We start from the raw sequence: 27,322 nt of genomic DNA on the forward strand, positions 1-27,322 counted from the left end.
ACATGCACGGGGCTGCAGGAGGGGCAGGACAGGGGACCTGACAAATAGGTCAGGGAAGACCTCTTGGAGCAGTGATCCACAGTCAGTGTCAAAAGGCTTCAGTGCTCATTATGTGACCAGGCCAAGGTCAAATAAAACAGCAGTCACAGACCGAGATAAGAAGTAGCCCTGTATTAGTAACAATGGCTGTCCCCATAATCACACCTGACAACCCCTACTGTTTAGTTCCATTGAGGGAAAAATATACTCAACCATGTGTTCCTTTCTACTTACTTTACAGAAAGTCTTGCATGCATCAATTATGGGCCTGTAGCCAGTGCAACGGCACAGGTTACCTGAAGGGGAATAAACAAGCTCTGTTAATCAAGTGACCCAGAGGCACAGCCTGCCAAACGCAGGATGGAAATAGGGACCCTATCCTAGAAGAAAACTCTGCTTGACATTTCAGTCCACCTAATCCACAAAGTCAGATTTTTTTCATCCCCAACACGGGATATTTAGTTGACAGTCTCGAGGCAGATTTTAACAGTTCAGCCATTTGTACTTTTCTGTAAACAGTTTTTATGCCCTCTGCTTATAAAAGGTGCTCAAACACCGCAACGATTTCAAGCCAAAAACTTTCCCTACAGGCACATTCAAGATTTAAGCTTCACTTTAAAAAAAGCAAAAGCCACCTTATTGAGGTATTATTGATGTACAAAAAGCTGGACATATTTAATGTATCCAACTTGATGTGTTTGGAGATAAGTATGTACCCATGAAACCATCACCACGGTCAATGCTGTAAACATATCTATCACCTCTAAGTTTCCTCCTGCTATTTATTTATTTACTCACTTATTTAGTGATCAGAACACTTAATATAACATCTACCCTCTTAGCAAATGTTTAAGTTTACAATACAGTATTGTTAACCATGGACGGTAGGCTGTGCGGTAGATCTCTAGGACTTACTCAGCCTGCGTAACTGAAACTTTGTATCCTTTGACCAATACGATTGCCCCTTGGTATATGCAAGGGATTGGTTCCAGGACTGCCCACAGAAACCAAATCCACACACACTCAGGTCCAGCAGTGGGCCCTGTGGAACCTGCATTTACAAAAAAGTTGGTCTTCTATATACACGACAACTATATTTTTGATCCACTTTTGGTTGAACAAAAGCTGCGTGCGTATAAGTGGACTCACACAGTTTGGACCCATGTTGTTTAAGGGTCACCTGTACCTCCTTGTTTTCCCTTCTCCATCCCCTGGTAACCACCATTCTACTCTATGCTTCTATGAGTTTGGCTACTTTAGATTCTTCATATAAGTGGGATCACATAATATTTGCTCTTCTGTGTCTGGCTTATTTCACTTAGCATAATGTCCTCCAGGTTAATATATGTTGTTGAAAATGGCAGGATTTCCTTCGTTTTTTAAGAGAAAAAAAAGTCCTCATTTTTAATGCTATGGCAGTTAACAATTTATTGGAAAAAAAGAGAGAGGGAGAGAGTGCTAAGCTTCACTTGACAGATCAAAGGCAAAAAAAAAAAAGAAAGAAAAGAAAGATCAAAGTCATTATACAGCAGCAAAGGTAGTTATTCAACTTTGGAAGCAGTTGGGCACACAGTTTATTGAGAGTGTGAAATTAAGGAATTCAAACTTGAAGCTGTTGGAACTTTAAATTATTTTGAGCCTTCAGAGAAATATAACATGTGGCCTGAGTCATGCAGTTGCAACTTCTGCTTTTTCCTGTAAATGATTAGAAACCACCCAATACCCTCAGAGATAGGACCCCTTTAGATCATTACTCCCCCTCACAGAATGTTAAAGCAACCTTCCTTGAGTGCAGCAAGCTGTAGACAATCAAATCACTGTAACATATGGATTGGCCTTGTATGGAAAATGCCGAACTTCTCTGTTTCTGCCCGTGTAAGTGAAACCTTAACTTCCCCACTTGGGAACACTGACTCCATTCCTCTGGAGTCTGTCTTTCCCAGGTGGTCATCCACAAACTTTGTGTTTGAATAAACTCAATACTTAATCATATTTTCTGACTCTCATTGCTCACGGTCAACAACGATACATTATTAGGCCAGTGTTTCACTCACAGAGGTCTTGTGTTCTTCATCCACCCCCAAATCTGAGGTCTTACTTACAAAACAAGGCCACTTAGTCAAGCTATCTGGGGGTGTGTCCCAGGAATCTTCGTTATTCATAAATTCCCCATGTATTATATATCTTAGGTACCCTAAAATTTGTGAACCCTTTGTCACTTCTTCACAGCATAAACAGTCATGAAATAAATGCACGGTAAGACCTACAGGAAAGCAGGCAGAAGACAGTTACGTGCTGTCTCTCCCTCCTGCTTCCACTTGCTCTGGTTCTCCCTGGAACAGTGTTGCAGAGGAGGTGTACACATGCGCTTTAGACCCACGTTCACTAGCAGAGAAATGAGGTCCTCAGGGGGCAGGAGGCAAAGACAAATAGAGCCATGAGAGTTCCAGCAGAAATGGGATTTGAGAGGCTACCATTTTTAAAAATTGTTTAGACTCTTGTTGATGAGGCCCCCGCAATACACACACATACACTGAGCTCTCGAACTTGATACAGTGGCTCTAGAGTGGATAGAGACAGCTCTTTGAAACAAGTATCACCACAAGACCTCAGTCACTTCAACTTCATGCTGTATTCACTGGCAGCCCTCTAATACTTCCCATGACCCTGATAGCACCCGCTCTACAGGAGAGTGTGGCAACAGCAGTGTGTGGAGACAACAGGACTCTTGCCAAGGACTCTTTCCAAGAGTAAATGAAAAACTGGCCTTTTCATGATTACAGAAACAAGCAAACAACAAAAAAGGGAGGGGACTCTTACAGACTAAAAGAGACTTCAGAAATATATCAGCCAAATGCAATGTGTGGGTCTGGTATGGATCCTGATCTGAACAAATCAACTCTTCTACTTATTGGTGGTATAACTTTGAACAAAAGTACTCTCTCCAAACCTCAGTTTCTCCATCTATGAAATGGGCATAATAATGGTACCTATCTTATAAAGTTATTGTGAGGATTAAAGGAGATAATCTTCAAATAGCATTTAAAACAGTGTGCAGAACATAGTAGGTAGCTATTATTAGCTGTCATCATCATCATCATCATTATTTAAAAATACACACACACACACACACACACACACATAACCTACCACCAAGAGCATCAGTTAACTGATCCAGAGTGGGCTCTGGGTGGTTCCTGAGCAGTGTGTAGATGGACATCACCATCCCAGGAGTACAGAATCCACACTGGGTGCCATGACACTTGGCGATCCTCTCCTGGAAGCACAGAAAGGTGAGAAAAGCAGAATCTTGGGCCCCACCCCAGACTGATTGAGTCAGAGCCTACATTTTAACAAGATCCTAGGCAATTTGCACATTAAAGTTGAACAAGAAGTCCCTGAAAGCCCTTCTCACCCCAGGTGCCTTCCACTCTGGGGATGGGTTGTTGTGATGTTTGACCCCATCAGCTTTAGAGCTTCACTGAAGGCAGAGTTTACAATCACCTTGAGAGCTTCCAGAATTCAAGGGCCCAAGCAGCACCCCAAATCAACTGACCAAGTCACTAGGGGTGGGCCACAGGTATACATCTTTTAAAGATTCTCAGGTAGTTTCAACGTGCAGTTGAGGTTCTGAATTATTGAGATAAAGGAAGTCCTTCAGAGAAACGAACCAAATTACACGCAAATTGAGAAATAAAAAAAAGAGAAGGAAATATTTCTTTTATTTCTTCCATGACTTGTCGCCCTGAGCATTTTCTCTCTAGAGTCTAAGTTCCAAGGTGCAAGTCCATTTTGGAAGCTGATGGGAGCTCAGCACCAGTTAGGGAATGAAAGGGTGTTTGCACGCCTGCATATGGCCAAGTCTCACAAGGGTACCGAGCAGAATTCTCTCCCTCTAGGGAATGAGGTTTCATGGAAAATAAATCAAAGCCAAGATCCCTTCAAATCTAAAGAACTTGAAGTTTTGCCATTTTCTATGTTGCTCCTATCGTTTTTCTCTTCTACTTCTCCTCATAAGTGACCCTCATTAACTCAGATAAAAACAAGCAGTGACGGCATTTTTAGGGGCAATGTATACATAATTTAAAGAGTCAGGAGTCTCAAGGTGTCTTTTCTCTTGTGGCAAAAGCTCTAACAAGGTGCCGCTTTGGGAGAAAAAGCCTCAAAATTCATTGACAATTCCTACCGTCTGTCTTCTGTACAAGTCCTAAGTTTGATAAATCGTTTTGGTAGCTGAGATGTTCATTCATTTTTAAGATCATGTTATTTCTCACCTTATTAAAAAAAAAAAAAAAAGAAAGTTATGTCCCTCAATGCACATGGCTCTTGTTTCTCTCTGAGTTTGGAAGATGTAAGATGGACAGGTCCCATCTAATTAGAACACAGAAAACAAACCCAGAGACGTCAGGGTTTTCTTGGAAAAGAGAAAGTCTTGTAGTCTTCCAAAAGCATTTTTCCAAGAAGTTAGTCACAAACACTCACATTTCCCGGTATCCCAGGCTTCACTCCTGGCCCCAGCTGGGCTTTATGTGTTAGCAGGGCCCGAGCAGCAGGGCCCAGACTGCTGTGCTCTCTTAATCTTGGGGACTCATAAGGTCATTAATGGTTTTGGAGGCACAAAGACCCTTAAGGAAGAGGCACATCCTCACCTGAACAGGATGGATTCTGGTCTTGGTGCTTCCTATGCCTTCTACTGTGGTGACGGCGGCACCGTGCAAAGAACAGATGGGGATCAGACAGGCGTTGGCTGGGTAATGTCTTCAGAATGCAAAAGAGAAGCATGAATTGCAAATTACCTTGTATCCAGGGGGAAAGGGGACAAGCATTCACTGGGCACCTCCACTACGGCAGGTTTGTATCACATCCCCGGCCTTTGCATACACATTTTTTCCTTAGCCTGCACCCATTTTGCAGAAGTATTATTACATAAAATCTGAGGATCAGGGTAATTTACTCAGGGTCACAGATGCAGTGTCAGAGGCAGGATTAAAATTAAGCCTCCTAATTCTAATTTCAGAACAGTTTCCACTAACTTCAATAGTTTTTCTTCTTGAATAAGGTGGTGGAGGGGGTGGCGGGGTGGCTGACATTCTCTGGTCACATGCAACCACCCATCCACCTAGGAATTATTCTATCTTCCAGGAAGATGCTGGGTCAGGGGTTGGTCAGGTGATAAAGTGAATGCGATATTGTGCTTCAGAAGAAGTAGGGTGTGGAATATAGAGCTCCTCAATCTCACAGAACCACTGCTAGAAAATGTCCAATTCAAAATGACTCTTAAAATGTTCTCATTTGCCAAATAGGCCACAAATGGCCAATAAATATGTGAAACAAATGTTCAACCTCAAAAATTAAGAAGGACTCAAATTAAGCAATTTATCAAGGAAAATGACAAATTTTTTAAAAATTGTAATATCCCTTGGTAGCAAAGGCTTGAGAAAGTGGGACTCATATACTGCTTATAAGAATGGCAGTTAAATTCTCCGCAAGCTCTTCTGGGAGACATTTCACTGAAAGACATAAAAACCTTGAAGACGCACACTGTCTTTTACTCTGCAATTCCACCTGCATGGATGTATCACAGGGAAATAGCCACAGACATGAACATAAATATAAATATATCTATAGGAACATTCATTTACATGTTTCTCATAATAATGAAAACTAAAAATAATCTCAGTGAACACTATTTGGGGATTGGTTTTCGTATATCCAAATGAAGGAACACACACAGCCATTTTCAATTTAGATACAGAAATTGTCGCTCTTATTCCAAAAAGCAAAATAAGTCATACGAGCCACATAATCATAATTTTTAAAAAACTCATCAGATACTGAGTACATAAAAAAACTTTATCAGCTAAACTGTATAAATAAATGAGCTAAACTCCATTATATCACAGTTGTTCTCTTCCTGAAATGGAAGAAGGAGGAACCTGCCTTAGATGGGGAAAAAGGAGAAACCAGACCAACTTTCAACAAACTTAATGGTTGCATGTGGGCTGATACAACAGAGTCAAACCCAAAGCTGGCCGGCATTAGCGCCAATGTCTTCCCCACCAGGGATCACTGAGTGCTGGGGGTAGTTCCCCAAAAATGGGTGGGCAAGGAGAGCTGAAAGAAACTCTCCAGGCACTTTGGCCCTTAAAAAAAGAAGGTTAGGGGACAGATGGGAGAACTGAAAGAGAACCCTAGGCACTCAGGCTTCACAGAGTATACGGTAGTCACTACCCTAGAGGCTAAAGACAGGGTGGCACGGCTGTGAGAGATCTCCCAAAGCATGGAAGGGGAGATAGGAGGGCAAAGGGAACTCCCCAGGGACCTAAAAAGCTGGGAGCCAGGCTGTAAAGCAGGGAGGCCTCTCTCAGAGTGCAGAAAGCAGGTGGTCTGGCTGCGGAACACAGGCAGATACCTGAAACTTCACCAGTGCTAAGGTCCTTAGCCCTCAGTTGAGATCTGTGAAATGATGCAAATGGTCTAACATGCACATAATTGAAGTTCCGGAGGAGAGGGAAGAGAGAAAGAGCATGGCACAGAACAAATATTTGAAGAGACTGCCGTGAGAAGTTTCCAAAGCTGACAGAATACATCAACCCACAGATCCAAGAAACTTGGCAAACCTGAAGAAGGATAAACACCAAACATAAAGAGGTATTAAACATGGGAAGCCATTGGTGATGTTTAAGTAGAAGAGTGATTTGATCTGATTTATACTCGAAACAGATCTCTCTGTTGATGCATGGAGAGTGCACTAGATGGGAGCCAGGAGGTAAGTTAGGAGGCTGTGAGAGTAATATAGGAGTGTGATGATGGCATTATCCTCCACTGCGATTTTAGCCGGCCTTTCCTCTCCAGACAGCACAGGGAGTCAGGCAGCCTTTCAATTTGACAGGGGATTCTTTGACTGTATGTTGTCCTCACTGATGGTACATATTTTCCCCAACCCATTCATATTTCTGGGACCATGTCTGTCTTGTTCACTATTGTACCCCCAGTGCTACAGTTCCTTTCACTTAGCAGGTACTCAATACATATTTACTAAATGAAGGAATGAAATAAAGTGCAAAACATCCAACTATAGGTGGACTGTGCAGCAAGGTACCTTATCTTCTTGGTGGTGGGGTTGTGTCGTGATATCATCACTGTGCAGGCACCGCAGCCTCCCCCTCCACAGCCGTACTTAGTTCCTGTGAGTCGAACTGGAAGGAGCATGGTTAAAGATCATGTGTTCCGTAATTCCTTCCTTAGAATAGCCCTGACCTTAGGAGACAGCACCATCACAGACTCTTAAAAGTATAGTCAAGTTCAGTACATATTCATCAAACGACATCTGTATGTCTGCCATGATACCAGCTATAATCTTGTAAATTCTTGATTTCCTCTTATGTGTTGTATCTTGTGCCCTCCTTTTGGAAACAATTGAACCTCAGGTTACCAAAAATAGGGCCAAACTAAAAAAGGAAGAGTCTACCCATGTAAGGGCTTGAGTATTTGAAGGTATGAATATATTACACATTTGTTCTCATCCTTATCTGTGTCTGTTTATTATGATAAATAATTCTAGAAATATTTGTGTCATATTAGCCATGTTTGTCATATTTCTCTGCCTTTCAGTGGAAGAAACTACTAGCTGTTTCCTAATATCTATTCTCTCATTATTCCTTAGTAATAGAAACCCCAACTTTTAGCCACACATGTGGCTGTCCAGAATAAATAATACATTTTTCCAACCTCCTCTGCAGCTAGATAGGTCATTAACAATATTGGCTAATGGGATGTACATATTAGATCATTAAATATGAAATGTCCAATTTCGAATCAAAGTTTGGTTTATTATATCTCAAATAAGAAGCAATACAATTAATCAAAGTATGTGCCTAAACTATAGACATAGTTTTGCTATCTTAACAGTAGGTTATTTATGTAGCAGGGAAGAAGCCTGGAGAGTGAATGGTGATGAAATCTCGAAAGGTGTTGTCCACAGCTTGTTGAGAATTGAATATTTTTCCTTGCAAGAAGTGGTCCAAAGCCTGGAAGAAGTGGTAGTCAGTTGGTGCAAGGTCTGGTGAATACAGTGGATGACAGAGATTTTCCAAGGCCAGCCTCTGTAGTTTGAGCAGAGTTGTTTTTTGCAACATATGGTCTTACAAGAGGATTGGCCTATCTCTATTGACCAATATCGGCTGCTTAATTGAAAGCATTCTCATCATTTCATCCAATTGGTTGCAGTAGACATCTGCTGTAATCAACTGACCAGGTTTCACTAAGCTGTAGTGGATAATACCAGCACTGGACCACCAAACAGACACAATTAGCTTTTTGTGATGAATATTTGGTTTGGGGCTGTGTTTCAGCACTTCATCTTTATCCAACCATTGTGCCAAATGCTTGTGATTGTCAGAAAGAATCATTTTTCATCACATGTAACAATACAGTGTAGAAACGGTTTGCCTTTATGTCATGACAGCGAAGAAGGCAAGGTTTGAGATGATTTCTCTTCTGACACTTGTTTAATTCATGTGGTACCCATCTATCCAGCTTCTTTACCTTGGTGATTTGTGTCAAATAATCCAATATTGTTGGAATAGTAACATCAAACCTTGCTGCTAATTCATGTATAGGTTGAGATGGATTTGCTTCCACTACAGCTTTTTGCTTATTATCCACCTTGGTCTCAGGTTGCCCATATGGCTTATTTCGAGATTAAAATCACCAGAACAGAACTTCTGGAACCATCAACGTACTGTGTGTTCATTAGCCACATCTTTCCCAAACACTTCACTGATGTTTCAAGCTATCTGTGCAGCATCAGTTCCACGATGGAACTCATATTCAAAAATAACAAGAATTTTGACTTATCCATGGTTTTACAAAAGTTACTCTAAAAAAAGATTTGAAAGATAATCACAAGCCAAAAACCATGTGTTTGAAATAATGAGGATGTACCTTAAAAATAAAACAAGAAGTGTCAAAGTGACAATGTCAAAGATATCAACTGTCAAACTTAGCACTTAAGGAAATCGGACATTCCATACTTAATGACCTAATGTAAGTGTTGTGCATGACTTCCAGGAGGGGAGTGTCCTCAGAAGGAGAGGGGTGCCCCCTTCTTTGCCAATTACTTCTTCCTATTTGTTGGATCATTTATATTTGCTGTCTGGACCTCAGTTAGTCATCTCCCACTGCTGAGGAGAAAGGTGCATGCTGAGGAGGGTGGAGCTTGGCTCCCTGACAATGTCGTGACACTGCTTTACTGGCCCTGATCCACCTAACTCTGGGTTTCCCTTATGTGAGTATGACGGCCATGCAAACATGTCTTACAGAGCCCTTTGAACATGGAGGGTAACTGACTGAGAGACCCATCTGCTACACTCGGAAATCGATTGCCTTGGTTTTCATTAAGGCCGTGCCTCCCATGGCTGCCCCCCGCCAATGGCTCAGAGCTATGGAGAGATGAAGTCCTGGCCAAGTAGCCCCAGTGGTTTTGAAGAACATGCCTTAGACTGACCAGAAGTCTAGGGCCCTTCCATTCAACCTTCTCTCCCTCTCTTCTTTTCCAGTGTCAGACTTGTACTGTGGTCTAACGGCTCCGTAAGCCTTCTCCGACTCCCTTCCTATTTCCTTTCACGCAGGCATTTCTCCTAATAAAACCTTTGCACGTTTAATCCATTTTTGGTATCTGCTTCCTAGAGAACCTGAACTAACACAGTGAGAAAGAAAGAAACTTCTATGTTCTATCTTATTCACTACTTTTTGGGGTTTTCAGTCACTCACAGTGAACCAAACTTTACATAGTATACATAGGTACTGTGGATAACCTGGAAGGCAGTGTTCTTTGATTTTATGTCCAAAGATCTTGAATGACTTCCATGAGTATGTTTCAGGAGTATGTTTCCACCCTCATGCTTCTGAAAAGTAGTTATTGATGCTTTGGAGTTGTGTACTCTTTGGGGAATTTCACTCTTCCTGGGGAAAATGTACAAACTCCCACTGTCGCATAATTTTGTATATGGTTTAGAGGGGTCTACTGACCTCTGGAAGCTCACTGGTGTTCACGCACAGCAAGCTAAAAATCCATTCCTAAGATGGCTTTTATTTAGGAAGTTTTGCTAGGGTAACATTTTCAGGTTTAATTTCTCCATTTTTCTTTTACTTTCATTTTAGGTGATTTCTGTGCTCTCTTTTTTCTAATGGGCATGATGGTTAGTCCTTGAAAATAGAGTGTAAATATTGCTGCTTTTAATTCTAAGAGATGCTTAATTAAGCTCTTTAAACATCTATTGCTTTAGTTTCCATTGCTAGTTTCTCCATTTTATACAGACATTAGAAAGAACTTGGTTCTTCTGACAGCCACAATTGTGTACTGTCTATAAAACTAAGATGCAGGCCGGGCGCGGTGGCTCACGCCTGTAATCCTAGCACTCTGGGAGGCCGAGGTGGGCGGATCGTTTGAGCTCAGGAGTTCAAGACCAGCCTGAGCAAGAGCGAGACCCCATCTCTACTAAAAAATAGAAAGAAATTATATGGACAGCTAAAAAATATATATATATATAGAAAAAATTAGCCGGGCATGGTGGCACATGCCTGTAGTCCCAGCTACTCGGGAGGCTGAGACAGGAGGATCGCTTGAGCCCAGGAGTTTGAGGTTGCTGTGAGCTAGGCTGACGCCACGGCACTCACTCTAGCCTGGGCAACAGAGTGAGACTCTGTCTCAAAAAAAAAAAAAAAAAAAAAAAAAAAACTAAGATGCAGAACTTCCTCAAAGATAAACATAAAACCATTATAGTAGGGAATATGTCTCAGCATGTTTCTAAAAAGACATTTGACATATCATTTGATGAGGACATAAGAGCTATACATACACATACACACACACAAATACACACACACACACACACACACACACACAAAGCAAAGGATACGCTTCTTCCTCAGATACGGTAACAGCATCATTTCAGGATCAGCATTTCTTTCTATCACCTATACCATAGAGAAAATGAGTTAGGCACACAAAATTGACAGAGCTAGTGGGAAATTCACACTGGTAGGAACATGCTAATTTGAGGGAAATGCACTTTCATTAATCCTTCTACTCGTATTTTCAAGTTGATTTCATGTTTATGGAACAACTGTGATACTCAGATCACCTCTCTTAAGTGTAATCTTGAGCCCCCCCAACAATTGTACCCCTGTCCTTAGTTCTGAATTAGCTCTGTTCTCTAAGGCAGTGATTGTGTCTACTAATGGGAACACCGATGACTCCTGTCCAGCTTTTCCTAGAGAGTCAGAAGCAAGTGAGAGAAAAGACGTTAGCAAAACAGAGTAGAGTGGATAGAGAAAGAGAGAAAGTGAGACAGAGAGAGAAGCTTTTGGAATAGAATAGCCTCTGAGAAACTGATAGTTGATTTTTTTAAAAAAAGACTTGTTTATCATGTTCAAATAATTACAGCTTCCAGAAAGAGACCACAACGAACCTTGTCCCCCAAATCCAAGAAACAAAGGAGAAGGTAAAACGTGTGTGCCACGTGCTGCAAAGCTGTGCAGCAAGGACACAGCGGGCAAGTTCACGGGAGCAGGCCGGCAGCACAGTGGCACCTGTGGACGGCACGATCAGGACGCCGTGATTGGTTATGTTTTCCAAGGTGATCATGTTTTCTCCTTTTTGATTAAAAGTTCTGGGTTACTTTTAAATTCACAGAACATATAGAAGCACAATTTGCTTCAGAATTTCAGAAGCCGAATTCATCTTTCACCGTATTATAGTAAGTAATTTGCCCTCCTGGGAAGCAGGTGAGGAGAGGCATGTGCTTCATCCATGGCTGCCTCCTCACCCTCATTTCTAAGTGTCCACATGCAAGGAAAGGTGAGGCATGTGCCAGTTGCCAAGGTCAGATCTGTGCCCTACGAAAGTCTGCAACATGAAAAGAGATACGAGCATGTGCGTGAGTGTGTGTACACATACTACGATATAAGAAAAAAAGTAGGGTACCTCCCAGGCATCTTCAACTTAACTGGGCCTCAAATGGAACTCTTTATTTCATTTCCCAAACGTACTCCTTCCTTCTTTCCTCTAACCTGTTTCATGGCCTCACTATCTGCTGGGTTATCTAAGTTTAAAAACCTGAGCTATTTTCAACTTTTTCTTTCTTTCAATCCACACAATCAATGTCACCAAGTTCTTCCACTTCCACTCCTAAAATAATTTGCTAAACACCCTCTCTTCTACTGTCACTACCTGGAATGAGCCTATATCAACACTTGCCTGAATGATTATAATATTAACAGCTGCCTAACAGGTCTCCCAGCCTCCACCCCTGCCACTCACGATACTGCCCTCTGCACCACTTCCAGAGTGAACACTCCAAAATCCAAGTCATCTCAATATCTGCCTAAATTTAACACCACTCCTGCCTGCCAAACTGTCATGCTCGGAATTCCCAAATCACCGGGATGCTTGTTAAAATGAAATCTCTATGGAACCAGGACTTCTGGGACAGGGAACCAGAAAATGTACATTTTAAACGAGTACACTGAGTGTGTCTTAGGTGAATTCAATCCAAGCATTCCTGGGGTACAAGAAGAAGTTCAAATTCCTTGGCCAGGCGCTTTAATAAACTGCCCCATTATCTCCATGTATCTTGAACTCAGATCATATGGAAGAACTGGCTGATCCCAGCAGCGCATGGATTTTCACCTTCACCACATCTGCATACAGGCTTCTTTCTGTCTTAAAGGTCCCTTTCTTCTCTACTTGGCAGAATTTTGTCATTCCCTGCCCTGCTCAAATGTTCCCTGGGCAGAGTGCTGTCACCTAATACACCTTTTCCCAGTCCCCAGCTTCAAGTGACCATTCTCCTCTGTGTTTCCATGGCCAATGTCCTTTCCCTTCTTTTATGTCACGTTTTACTCTGTGTCATAATTATTTGTGTGTGTGTAAGCCTATCTCAATCCTGAGAGAAACCATCTTCTGTTCTCTCTGTCAAACTCTGAGCTCTGTGCTGGGGATATACCATAAGGATGTAATAAATGTTAACTAATTAAATGAATGACTTGAATGTGATGTGTACAATTTGCTATGAGAACACCAAGAAGGGAGGAATGATTTCTCACAGACTGGGGCATCTGAACAGAAGAAAAGAAAGAAAAACAGAGAAGTTACTGGTGGTAGAAACTGTTGGTTGTCTATCCCTTCCTGCTGCCTGCCTGAAATAGGGACGAAATGGCTAGAACTCCAGCAGTCATCTTAGACCATGAGGCAACACATTAATGACAGCAGAAGAAAAAGAGAGAGGAAATGGATCTCAGATAATAACATAAAGCTTCTGGCCCAGCCTCACAACCTCTGTCCCCAGATATGACGGCAAATCACAGAAGCCCAGTTTTAATGGACAGAGAGTAAAGAATAGCATTTTATGCTTGGGGAATATTTACATACTTTGGGAAGGAATTAATGGAAGAAGCAGGGCTTAGCTGTCTGTTTATTTGTTCCAGGAGATGTTTCAAGAGATTGGAGTTCTGGTTCAAAGTGCCACTGGCTTGAAATGTGTTTATTTTTCTTGATTTGGTTGAGATCATATTTGAAGTGGAAACAGGGACCTGCACCCTGTCCTGGCAGCTCTGGGAGTGAAGCAGGAAGGTCACACTAAGATAGTGACTGGGAGGTACAGAGGGGATGGAGACAGAGTTATTCTTGTTGACTCTGGACTGGAGAGATGATGACAGTTCTCAGGTCAGGGTCGCTGCACATACTCATCTCAGTATAGCCTTGGGTGTTGCAAAGGCGGAATCTGTCCCTCTGGATCTCTGCCAGCCCTTTTGGGAGAGTCCAAGTTCACATTGCACAAGGTTAAGAAATCATTTTCTTTTGTGCACGGCTGGTGACTAGTGCCTGAGGGGACCTGGCCCAGATCCAAGACAGAGGCAGAAAGAAGAGAAAGGAAGAGAGAGAAAGGGGGGAAAAGAATAGAAAAGAAGGATGAGATACAGGTACATGTGAAAGGACAAGGCTGAGAGGTAGAAGAAGAGGGAAGAAAGAGGTGTATGCTGTGGGCCACGGTTAGCAAAGAAGAATAACCCACAGCAGCCTCAGAGCAGACAAGGAGGCCAGAGGGGACAGCCATGAGGACACTTCTGCCTGAGCTCAGATTGCTTTAAAATTTACTTTGCTTGTTGGTTCTTCCTGCCTAAGCTGCCTCTACGGTGGCCCCCGCCAACCCCATTCTCTGAATCACTGTAGCCATTTCAGCAGCTCAGTAGACCAAAGACCCCAGGAAACACCAGCCAATGAACAGCTTTCTCCAGATTCCTACATAATACTAAGACCCTAAGCCCATGTAGCAAATAATGTTCAATGACTATTTCCTAGCCTTCTTGACACTTCTAAGCAAGTTCTGGCTCTACTAATGAAGGAGATTATTTTCTGGTCCAGATATTAACAATCATTTCCACATATTAAGTGTTAACTGTGTAAAAGCACCTTGCTAACCACTGTCCATGGAATTTAATCTTCACTCCAATTCCAGAAGATAAGTTTCTGTTATTAGCTCTGCTTTGCAGAGGAGAAAACTGAGGCTGAGAGATATTAAGTACCTTGCCTGAGGCCCTGGACTGCCAGGTGGCAGAACAGACAGCACAGGATTCAAACGCATGCCTGACTAGTTCCCAAACCCACACCTTTGATCACTACACCTCACAGCCTCACGGAATGACACGCTTCAGTTCCTAAATTGAGGTCAGAATGTGGCATCTATGGTATAATTTATTCATGGGCCCCTCTTCTCTTAAAATCCATGTTAAATGGGTCACCTGTTCTTTTGGGCCCTTAGTGGAGCGAATAAGATTCCAGAAGTGTCTCTACAACTACGGTTCTGACCAATGTGCACTGTTCTTGCCTCCACATGGTCTTAGCTCCTGCCTGATGACATATTTTGGTGACCTGGGGAGATTTTGCAAAAAGTACAGACCAAAGACCAATCACGTCACCTACTGTCTCCTAAGTGGCTTCCAAGCTTCCTTTTCAAAGGCTAGTTTTTAGTTACAGAGTTCATGTTTGACTTCAAGACCCCTCTTCTCTGGTGGTTTCTCTCTCACATTTTCTCAACAGACCGTCACTCTCTGAACTGGAAAATTTATTCTAATTCTTGCCACGTAGCATTCAGGCTTGCTTACCAGTATTGAAGCACATGCTGCTTCAGAATTTGGAAGGGAGGAGAAGAAATGGGAAAGGGTGACACAATTTCTTTGAATGGAGTAATTTAAAAAAGTAAGTCAATAAATATCTCTAGAGTACACTTTACAAATGATAACAGGATATTTGGCCCACAAACAAAGTGGGCTGATAGATAAGAACCAGCTTATTTAATTTTAAAAATCAATAGAGTGCAGACTGTTGTTGGCCATTATGTTAGAAATCCCAATGCAGTTTGTTTGGAAGTAGGGGAGGGAGAACCGGGGAGAAGCTGTTAGACTCAAAACACCTGTTTCTTCATTTAACCAAGACCCTTACTGTCACCTCCAAAGCCCTAGTAATCTGGCCCCTGGCCATGTGTCCAGCCCCCCAACCTGTCCCCTGAGCACACAGAAATCCTCCCATTTTGGGGCCTTTGTCCCCGCCACTCCCTCTGCCTGGAAGGCTCTGTCCCCAGGTGTGTGTACGGCTTGCTCCTCACTGCCTCCCAGTGGTTGCTCAAATGTCACCCTTTCAGAGGGGCCAAAACATCCCTCTCATCTAAAATATCAGCTCCTACCCACTCTCGGTCCCCTCACTTTGCTTTATTTTTTATATCAGCACTTACCACTGCCTGACATTATACGTTTATACATTATATATTATACATTAAGTATTTATTTCTATGCTTGCTGTCTCCCCCGCACAACATGAACGCCATGCCAGCAGGGACTCCGCCAAGTCTGTGCTCTGCTGTCTCAGGGGCCTGCAACGCTGCCTGGCATATACCGGCCCTTACACGGATTGAACACTCGTGATCACTCTGTATGAAGTGGGTAGTATTGGCCCCTTCTAACAGAGGAATTGAGCCTCTGAGAGGTTAGGTTGTCTCAATGAGAGTTACAGCTGGAATTGAACCCTTGTTTGTCTAAAAAAAAAGCCAGTTTTACTATACCATTCTGTCGTGCAAAAGAAGAAAAAATGACATAATGTCAATCATGTCACCCTGTTATATTTCACCCTCACAGCAGTCTTGTGAGGGGTCCTAATGGCCCCCATTATAGATCAGGAAAAACGAGCTCACCTTACCCAGAGTGGAACCCAGGCAGCAGGGGCAAAGCTTTTATGGGAGCTAGAACTTGTACAATTTGAGGGCTCCTCTTTAAAAAATTAATAGAAAACCATACATGTGAAATTAGGCTCAGGGCCTAGAGCAGGTCGCACAAGTGAGGGGCCTGCTGCTTAACCTTGGTTAGCTTCCTGGGGAGGCAGCTGGGGGCAGCCAGGGCAAGTGTCCTGGGTGCCCCCAGCCAGAAGCAGGGGTCACAGGTGCTCCACATGAACCAGCACCGGCACCATGGAAAGGCGTTATCACAGTCCTTGCTCAGTTGTTAGCTCTTTAACCTTCCTGCCTGTTTCCCCCTTCAAAGGTGTCAATATGCTGGGACAACATTAGAGTGAGCAGAGCTGATGCCCGCATCCCGCGGGGCTTTGCCGGCCCCAGACATTGGACACTGCCTGGAACTGTCCCCGAGGATTGCGGAGTGAGCCCGGCAGTGGATCCCAGGAGGACCGTAGGGTCCGCACAGCCTGGCTTTGATTCAGCTCTACCAGGAACTAGCTGTGACTTTGCAGTCACAATTTTTTCATCTGAGAAACGATGAGGGTGGTTTGAATTAGTTCATCTCTAAGGTTCTGTCCCGACTCTAAATTGCTCCCTGCTCATCCGAACACACCCTGAGCGTTGAGGCTCAGCCCTCCTTAGGTTGCTCTCAGCCTGCTGGGAGATGTTCCCGTTATTGGCCGGGAGCCTGCAGGAGGGCACTGGGAGCGCTGGCTTTGGTGGTAAGAAGAGCTCTTTCTCCTTCTTGTGTAGGGGGGAGGGTGGTATCAGCCTGAGAGCCTTGGAAGGAGACGGAAAGGGACCATTAGGAAGGTGGGGGCCTGGAGATCCAGGACAGTCCCCCCAAACACGTCCTTTCCCTGCCCCAGAGGTGGCGGTGAGGACGCAGAGGCAGACCTGGCTTTCAGCGAGTAAGCCCGGGGTGGGGTCGCGCATCAGCCCTAGTGGCGGGCGCGGAAGGGATGAGGGACGGGGCGGGAGCTGGTCCCTGCGCTCGCCGGCCGCGGCAGCCCCGCGGGCGCGCTCACCTTGCGGCCGTTCACGTAGAAGAGCAGCTCGGGAGTCGGGTCCATGGTGGCGGGCCCGACGGCGGGGGTCAGTCCCAGGGCCAGCGCGGAGGCGGCGGCTCCGAGGAGTCGCAGACGCAGGGACTAGGCCGCGCGACCCGACGAGTGGGGCGGGGCTTGCGGAGCCGAAAGTCCAACCCACCCCCTCGACGGAGAAAGTCTTGATTAAGTCCTAATGTTCCCGAGCTCCTTGCCGGGAAAACTCTTCCCGGGATCTGGTATGTGCGTGGACGCTCTGTGGGGGCTGCAGTCCATAGGCGAAGGTGAAGACGACCCCTTCGTCTCCCAGCCTGTGGCGCTTAGCGTCTGTGCCACACTCTTTTGCGGCTTGGCAGATCCATCGCTTTGGTGATCCTACGTTATTGCATGCTTTCAGTGGCTTTCCAGCTAAATGATAAGACCTCCCCCCCCCGCCCCCCAGCTGCTGCAGTTCTGTCCTCTGCTCTGCAGGAGAGGATCTTAAGGACAACGAATGGTTTTACAACTTCTTGAGAGTTTTAGAAATAATTATTCAAGTTTATTTTTAAAATCAAGAGCTACCTTGATATAGAAATAAACTTTTAAAAAATGTTTTATCACTCTTTGCAGTTTATCTCGTAAATACCAACAGATGTTAAACATCTTGGAAAACTGTTTTAAAAAGTAAAACTTGGAAAATACTGAAAAGCATAAAAATAAAAATCACCTGTAAGCCCACAATTTAAGATTTACCACTCTTAAGCTTTTGGGTTCATCTTTACATTTTTGAAATCTGCACTACACTTTTAAAAATTCAAATGGGATTAAACTAGTTATTTTCCAGACTTCATTTTAACATACCTAGAATATTTTCCCATGTCATTTCATTTATGTAAACACAAAATTTTATTGTGAGATTTTCCAAAATTTGTACATTAAAATGAAGCATACAACTAGCATCAACCCACCCCTTACTAAACTTTAACGATTCAACATTTTGCCACACTCCCTCATTTTTCTGCAGTACTTTTAAGCCAATCCCAGACACATTATTTTACTCCTAAATACTTCAGTACACATTAAAAACACACACATTTTATTACTCAGACACAATGCCATTTCTGTGTCTAAAAAATGTCTTTTACTCTTGATTTCTTTGAATCCAACAGGGCTGCTCAATGTATTTGCTTGTGTTGTCTTCAGTCTCTTTTTTTTTTTTTGAGACAGAGTCTCACTCTGTTGCCCAGGCTAGAGTGAGTGCCGTGGCGTTAGCCTAGCTCACAGCAACCTCAAACTCCTGAGCTCAAGCGATCCTCCTGTCTCAGCCTCCCGAGTAGCTGGGACTACAGGCATGCACCACCATGCCCGGCTAATTTTTTTTCTATATATATTTTTAGCTGTCCATATAATTTCTTTCTATTTTTAGTAGAGATGGGGTCTCGCTCTTGCTCAGGCTGGTCTCGAACTTCTGAGCTCAAACGATCCGCCCACCTCGGCCTCCCAGAGTGCTAGGATTACAGGCGTGAGCCACCGCGCCCGGCCGTCTTCAGTCTCTTTTAATCTAGAAGTTTCCTCACCCACTCCCCCCCTTTTTTTAAAACAAATCTCAACATGTCCAAGAAGAAACCAGGCCTGTTGTCCTATTGAAATGAACCACATTTTGAATGTGGCTGATTGCTTCTCTCCGGTGTTATTTGTTCTTCTCTCCTACTTATTTTCTATACACTAAACATTAGATCTAAAGCTCTGATTAAATTCAGGGTCAACTTGTTTTTGGAGGGGGTCAAGAATACTTCATAGTATTCTTGGTTGCCATGAAGTCTGGTTGTTTCATTCTTAATAATGCTAAGATTGATCAGTGGATTCAGTTTCCCTTCATAATGAATTTCTCCAACAACAATTTCACCTAATGGTTTCACATCCATTGTTGAGCACTGCCTGAACAGTAATTTTATTGGGGTGCTGCAATTTTTCTAATTCTAGCATTTCTTCTGGGATCCTCTTGGCTAGAACTCTGTCCTTCAGTAGAGCTATTGACTATTCACAAATTAAATTCATACCAGAAAGGCAAGATAAGTTTGTATTACTTTCCCTTAAATTATAAATGTTCAGAGTATTGAGTTACTTCCAGTAGTATCCAATGTTTTACTTTCTCTCCCCCCTTATCATTATGAATTTAAGACTTTTCCTATAGTTAATGTGTTTTCATCAGTTGTAATCATCATTCTTCAAGATGCTGTTTGTCTCATCTTAGGCCAATGGAAGCACCTTCAAATTGGAAACTGTGTCCTTTTGATATGCTTGCATTAGTTTTTGATAATTTCCTTGGTTTGTGGCACAATAAAAATGCCTCCGGCTCACCTTGTCTATATCCTGTCCCAGACTTCCTAACCTGTCCCAGGTTCCTTAACACATTAACTGCCATGTGAGTCGTATTTAACTCACACTAGTTTTGAGCCCAGGGCCTCATGAAGCATATGTAACTCATGTCTCTTCACCTTGAGAGCCGCGAGAACTATTTTTCAAATTATATAACTTATACACAGAAAACAGTAAAAAAACCCTCCACATTTTTCATTAAATTAGAAAGGATCATTTTATTTTTGAAATTTTTATTCTATTTTCATAACAAAACACTGTGGCCCCAAGGAATTTCTTTTTTCTAGTGTGGCAGTCAGTATGTTAAAATGGGTAATAAGTATTTAGAAACCATAATCTGGGTGCTAGAGGTGCTCATTGCCAATGAGTTGTCATTGTTTTTACACATTTTTAGGGGGCAGCACTAGGAAATACAAAATTTTAAAAAGAAGGGTGACAAAAAGCACATATTCACACTGATATTTCTAATTAAATTTTTAGATTACAGAGGTTTTAAAAAATCTTCTTGGATTATAGTTGTATCCCTTTCCTCTAGGCCAACAATCTTGGTTCTAAAACCTTAACATAATTGCTTTATCCTGTCCGTAGATGTATTTCAAAATAACCACACACTACTACAGTAGCAATAAGACTAGTGAGTGAAAGTTTAAGATTTCTTTGTAGTTCTTTTAATAAAGATTAAAAGATTACATTCTATTGAAGATGTAAATTCAAAATACTTTTTCTAAGGTCAAGTGTCTCTGTCACCAACCTAATAGAAAATTATTTTCATTCTAGGTTGCTTTCAAATAAACTGTCCCCTATTGATGGTACACTGGTTGTTCTTTTTTGTTATTGTTATTACAAACCATGCCATAGTGCAAGTTTTGTATTTTTACAAGAGGAATGTTGGTATAGTTTCCTAAAAGTAGGACTGCAGGAGCAAATGATAAATGCATATGTAATTTTATTGAATATTGCCAAAATCTTTTCTAATAAGGCTTGTTTCATTTTGCATTCTTTCAGCAATGTATAGACACCAACTGGGGTAAGTGTGCATACGTTAGGGAAGACGCTGGGATTATTAGACCGGAGAAACTTGGAGGAGACCTGAAGGAGCCACTGTTAATATCTCAGGAGCTAGGAAAAGGGCTTCCAGAAGTCAGAACTCAGACCTTTAAGAATGGGGTCCAGCAAAGATGGTGCTTATACCTCAGGGGCCTGAAAAAGCCTCCTTGAAAAGGTAGACCTGCAGCCTCTGATGAAGGGCACAATCCAACTAGTGCTGTTACCTCCAAGAGAGCATAATGTGGCTGGTTCTAGAAGTGCTAAAACCAACTGGTGCCTTAACCTACTGCTCCTGCTGGGTAAAGTGCCATTACTTTGATGACACTGACAAGAAGAGCAAGCAAACAGGAAGGAGTGAGTTGCTTTTCACTCTGATTTTCCATCCCCTTCAAGTGCCCCCTATTGACAGGAGCTAAAAAGAAGTCAGCTTGGAAAGAAAAAAATATTTTTCAGTCCTAGCATCATATAGCAATGTATAGAGAGATGGGCTGAGTTGAGACAACAGCTAGCACACATTAAAAAGGCGGATTTGTTCCATGAAAACAAGAATGCTTTGGTATCAGCAAATCTATGTAGCGTATCACGTTGATAGATTTTTGTGCTGATTATTAAGCTATTGTGTCTCAGCTTCAAATCCATACTTCTCCGTTTCCCTTTAAAGCCAGGACTTTGCAAATCAGCTTTCTTCTTTGCCAGCCTTCCTTTTAGTCTCTACCAGGTAGAGGATGTTATAGGCAAACTGGAAGTATAGAGGAGAAAGGAGAAAAGTGCTTTGTTCCTATCAGCATAACCACAGAAATGGTTCACCCTGGCAGCAACAATTGACTTCAGTACTCACAGCTGGCTCCATCTTATCAGACCAGTCTCATCATAGCCTTTATGGGAAACCGGCCCCAACCAGTTGCAGTGTCCCAGGTCCTGAAACTCTTCCTCCAAGCCTTTACAATTCAGCAAGTTCACTCTTTTTCCCTTTGTTCCTTCAGCCCTGGAGGTGGTGGGTGCTTCCCATATTTACTTCCTTTATGATACACTAGTGGTCCCTTCTGCCTTTCCAATTCTTTTTTCATTTCTTTATTATATATGGTTAACAATTAATTGTTGTGGCTTCTGTCCCTTGGCTGGACCCTAACTACACAATCACTATCAATGCCAAAAGTCATTTGTTGAAATTCAACACCCACTCATAATTTTTCGAAAAAAGCACTCAGGCTGGGCATGGTGGCTCATGCCTATAATCTCAGTACTTTGGAAGGCTGAGGCAGGAGGATGGCTTAAGGTCAGGAGTTGGAGACCAGTCTGGGCATCATAGTGAAACCTCATCTCTACAAAAAATAAAAATAAAAAAATCAGCCAGGTGTAGTGGTGCATTCCTGTAGTCCTAGCTACTAGGGAGGCTGAGGCAGGAGGATTGCTTGTGCCCAGGAGTTTGAGGTTATAGTGGGCTATGATCACGCCACCCCACTCCAGCCTGGGCGACAGAGCAAGACTCTGAAAATAAATAAAAACAAAAAGGCACTCAAATAATAATTGATAGATTATACTTTAATGTGATTATAAATATACATAACCAGGCCAAAAGCCACCATCTTCCTTAATGAATTAAAACCAGAGGTGTTCCCATAAAAAATCAGGAATGAGACGAGGATACTCACTATTCCCACTATTTAACATTTTACTTAAAGTAGTAGCCATGCAATAAGATAAGAGAAAGCAATGGGAAGCATAAAAATTGAAAAAAGAGGTAAAAATAGTGTGGTTTTCAGGAGTTATGTCTGGAAAAAAGTATTACAAACAAAAACAGTTTAGTAATTAACATACAGAAATCAATAGTCTTTATATATGCAAACAGTAATTAGGAGAGAAAATCAAAGAGAAGACCTCATTTATACTACTAAGAAAAAAGATAAACTAGGCATAAATTTATCAAGAAATGTGCAAAACCTATATAAGGAAAACTTTCAAACTCTTCTCTCTGTAATTTAAAACATATGGTATTGGGCATAAAAAGACACACAGACTAGAAGACAGCAGAAAATCAAAAAATAAATTTAAGTGCACATGGAAATACAACATTAAAAGGTAGCATTTCAAAATAGTGGAAAGCAGGACTTTTTAGTTAATAGAGAATCATTTGGAAAAAAGGTCAAAATTGCATTCATACTTCACACCACATAATAAACAAATTCCACATGAATTAGAAATTTAAAAAATAAATGAAACCACTGGTAAATGTTTTTAGAACCTGGGAGTAGGAAAATTTTTTCTTACTGTGACCAAATTCCAGCAATAGTCAAGGAAAAGGTTGATACATATGACTATAAAAAATAAAAAATAATTGCATGGCAACAGAAAAAAGAAAACTCTTACAGAAAGAAAAAATAGAAAGAAATAATAGGAACAAAAATATAATACCAGAGTGACTCTAGGAGCCCAAAGTCTTAAAATAATAGTTCAGGAAAGAGAACAAAGACTGTCAGAGTGTCAAGCTCTTAACCACCGCATAGACTGTTACTTTAATAAAGCTTCTAGCCTCCATTCAACTGACATTGTTGGGTGGCTGTTCTACCTTAGCAGTTGGAAATGTCATCTTTAATATTATGAATAAGTTCTGTGGTACCCTGTACCCCTACGGCAGTCTCTCAAAGTGCAGAACTAGAAAAATCTGTCCTAGGCTTACCTGAAGTGTTTGTTGAATGGAGATTTCTGGGCCCACCCCTTCAGTAGTCTGATATTGTCTAAGAAAGCTTTTCTATCTAGGCAGCATAAAGTTTTACTAGTAATTTTCATATGATAAGCTATATATCAATCTCAGATATGAACAGGATTTATTACTTCTTATTACTAGAATAGTAAGTGATCTTTTTAGTTATAAAAACCAAATTCAAAGGAACTTAAAAGATTAATCCCTCCCCCAAGTCATCGGATTACATACAATGGAAGTAATACAAAAACTGACACCTTAACACAAGTATTTCTGAGAGTAGAAGAATGAAGGGTAAGAGAAAACTAGCCAGGGTAGGATGTGACTTTTAAAACCTTTTAGATGCTCACATAGTGAATGGTTTAAAAACAGAACAAAACAAGATAGCTTGGTATACAAGATAACCAATGCAAAAGTATTTATTAATGCAGTTTATTTGGTTAAAAGGTTAATAACTATTGTTTGGTTAAAGGATATTAGGTAGAAAGCAGCTTATATAACCAGGAAGATGTTAGGCGATGACCAAAATGATTTTAAAGTTTAATATTACAAAATTTAGACATATGTCCTATTTTATGCACATGTATCTAAAGATACATGTGCTATTTTATGCACATATATCTAAACACAAGAAGGGACAAATCAACCCTCCATGAAAAGGCCAAAGAGGAAAAAAAGCAAATTTTCATCAAACGTTTCATCTTCTTGATCCTAGTTATGTTTCTATTTTGACTCATTATGCTTTGAGAATTCAGAAAAACCAGAATCCATAAATTCACCTCATCTTCTCATTTTGCTGCAAAGTAGAAAAAAAGGAAGATTAATAATAACAACACGAAACTAGTATTTGCTGTGAAGCAGGGAGAAGAAAATTGTTGCATCATACCAGTAGAAAAGCAGTTTCCTTAAACCACAAGCTTTGCTATATATTTGAAATATCTACAATAGTGGGAATTATAAGATTTGAGAAAAATTAATAAACATAGATTTTACACATTGCATGCTTTACTACATATTTCCTTTTTATTAAGAAATGTAGCACACATCCAACAATACATGAAAATGTACAATTTAAAAACAATAAGATACATGCTCATGTTCCTATCACCCGAGTTAAAAAATAAGGTATTACCACATCTCAGAAACTTCCAGTGTATTTCCTTGTGGTCACGTCCCTCTCCTCCCCAGAAAGTAACAATTATCCTTCTTTGCTTTTCTTTATAGTTTTTACCACCTGTGTATTGCACTCCTAAAAAGTATATTGTTTGGTTTTATTTACATTTGACCTTTATATCAATGGAATAATACTGTAGGTGTTTTTCTGTGATTTGCTTTTTTTCAACTCAACATCTTTATTCATTTTCAAGCCTCTCCTTTATTGAAACATCAGACATACTTATTTTATTTAATATATTCTGTATATGATTCTCCTAACAGCTGTTTCTGCTGGTACCTTGTTCCCTTGCACGTGTAGTATTTTTCTTAACTGTGAGCTAGCTGTTCATTTCCTTTGGAACTTTGGCTGTGGAAAATATGTTAAGATGTGAGATGAAGAAGGACTCCCTAGAAAATATTTGCATTTGCTTCTGACAGACAATAGATGCATTCAAGTTTTTTTGCCTTTTAGTATTTTATCCAGTAATTTTATCTTTTCAGTAAGAGTGCTGATCCATGCAACTAGTATACCATGTTGTAAGAAGCAGAGTTGTATTTATTCTTTACATTTTATATATATATGTGTGTGTATATATATGTGTTTTTGGATGAAATACATGCACATGGTCCCAAATTAAAAAGGTCTAAAAGATTAAATGGAAAGGTCTCTTTCTTTCTTGTGAGCCAATATGATATTCATGCCTTAGGTAATCAGATAGAATTTATGTAATCCTTTCAAAAGAGTTACCTATTCTAACCTAATTATAGCAAAATGAAATAGTGTCCTATTTTAGTTTAGATCTGTGCATGCAGATTTTTTTGCTAAACAGCTTAGCTGGTAAATGTTTTAAAACGAAAAATCACAATGAACATTCAGTACAAATACTGAGTGATGACCACCCAGCTGCCACTTTCTTTTCTCCTTCTTTTTGGATTGGAAAGGGTATGCAGCAGGTATATCACAGCTTCTGGCAGCTCCTGTAAAAATAGATCCCGATTGAAGCTGCTTGCTGTTATGGAATGATCACCATAGGCAATGATGATAGGAATGGCAGGAGTTATCAGGAAGGGAACATAAATATGTTTTTAGAGTCTTTATCACTTAAGTGCCAGAGCATAGAATGTGGCAAATTCAGAAATGTGTAATAGTAAAGGCCACCACCCACAATGAACTTATATAGTAATTATAATATTTATGCAGCAAAAAACAGAACCACGACCTTTCTGAAGCAAAAGCTACAGGAGGTATGTGGAGAGATAGGAATACATAATAGATTTTAACATACCACTCTCAGTACAAGACGACAGATCAAGTGGATAAAAAATAAGTAAGGAGACAGAAGATCTAAGCAACATAATCAACACAGTCTTATGGCTATATATCACACTTCACACCCTGATTATGGGGAACACTATTCAAGTGCTCCCAGAACAGTTACAAAAGCTGATCATGTATTAGGTCACAAAGGAAACACTGGCAACCTCCATAAAGTAGAAATACTACAATAAACAATCTCTGACCACAATAAAACTAGAATTTACAAAACAAAAAAATAGAATGGCCCATCTATCTGAAAATTTTACTTTACTTTATTCTGAGATAGAGTCTTGCTTTGTTGCCCTTGTTGGAGTATAGTAGCGTGATGGTAGCTCACTGTAGCCTCAAATTCCTGGGCTTAAGTAATCCTCCGCCCTCAGCCTCCTGAGTAGCTGAGACTACAAGTGCAGGCCACCATGCCCAGCTATTTTTTTTAAATTTTTTATAGAGACAGGGTCTTGTTATAGTGTTCAGGCTGGTCTCAAACTCCTGGCCTCAACTGATCCTCCTGCCTTGGCTTCATAAAGTGCTGGGATTACAGGCATGAACCACTGTGCCTGCCCTACCTAGAAATTTTAAAACCTTCCAATAAATAACTTCCAAGTAAAAAAAGAAATTTTAAAATGACAATGAAAACACTGTATATCAGAATCTGTGAGGTGCATTTAAAGAATTGATCAGAGAAAAATGAACTGTACTAAACATTTTTACCATGTAAATTAAAGAATAAAAATAATAAATTGAATTCTCAGCTCCAAAAACTAGAAAAAGGACAAAGTAAATCAAAAGAAAACACAAAGAAGGAAATAATAACTATAAAGCAGGAATTAATAAAGTAGAGAACAGAAAATAGATATAACTAGTAAATCAAAGTCCTGATTCTTTGGAAAAGTTAATAAATAGACAAACCACTACCTAACTTGATCAAGGGAAAAAAAGAGAAAAAGCGCAAAAACAAGAAATAATAAATGACAAAGGTGAAATAATCATTGAAAGAAAAGATATTTAGAATTCATTTACATGTCCAATTCATAAGAGATACTGTCATAGACTTTTATGCAAATAAATTTGAAAGCCTAGATGAAACAGATAATTTCCTGTGGAAATACAAATAACCTATAGTGAGTGCATTAGAACAAGAAAGTTTAAACAGAACAATTTTTACAAAAGAAATAGACAAAGTTATTAAGGAATTACTTCACAAAAAAAAACCAGATCCAGTTTCAGAGGGAGATCCTACTAAACCTTCAAAATCCAGACACTCTCAATGTTCTACAAATTATATATAATATATTATGGTAAATATGTACGTTATAATGCTTTATGAATTATTTCATTAAGGGAACCAAGAAGGAGACCTTCTAGATTC

General features: G+C 40.8%; 2 protein-coding genes across 2 annotated transcripts in view; both read right to left on the minus strand.

The window, feature by feature from the left end:
* The window catches only part of LOC138395080 (aldehyde oxidase), a 65,600-nt gene extending 48,091 nt beyond the window's left edge, over positions 1-17,509 (minus strand). Inside the window, exons 1-6 of the mRNA XM_069487514.1 lie at positions 17,357-17,509; positions 10,962-11,019; positions 7,142-7,238; positions 4,689-4,797; positions 3,190-3,316; positions 274-335 (exon numbers count right to left, since the gene is read on the minus strand). Of these exons, the coding sequence (XP_069343615.1) occupies positions 274-335; positions 3,190-3,316; positions 4,689-4,797; positions 7,142-7,238; positions 10,962-11,019; positions 17,357-17,401 (498 nt within the window). The 5' untranslated portion in view covers positions 17,402-17,509. The remainder of the gene's footprint in view (positions 1-273; positions 336-3,189; positions 3,317-4,688; positions 4,798-7,141; positions 7,239-10,961; positions 11,020-17,356) is intronic.
* A 58-nt stretch (positions 17,510-17,567) lies between these two features.
* The window catches only part of SGO2 (shugoshin 2), a 40,776-nt gene continuing 31,021 nt past the window's right edge, over positions 17,568-27,322 (minus strand). The window contains exon 8 of the mRNA XM_069474231.1: positions 17,568-17,853. Within this exon, the coding sequence (XP_069330332.1) occupies positions 17,568-17,853 (286 nt within the window). The remainder of the gene's footprint in view (positions 17,854-27,322) is intronic.

This window comes from Eulemur rufifrons, chromosome 1 (genome assembly GCF_041146395.1).
Source record: "Eulemur rufifrons isolate Redbay chromosome 1, OSU_ERuf_1, whole genome shotgun sequence".
Taxonomy (NCBI): domain Eukaryota; kingdom Metazoa; phylum Chordata; class Mammalia; order Primates; family Lemuridae; genus Eulemur; species Eulemur rufifrons.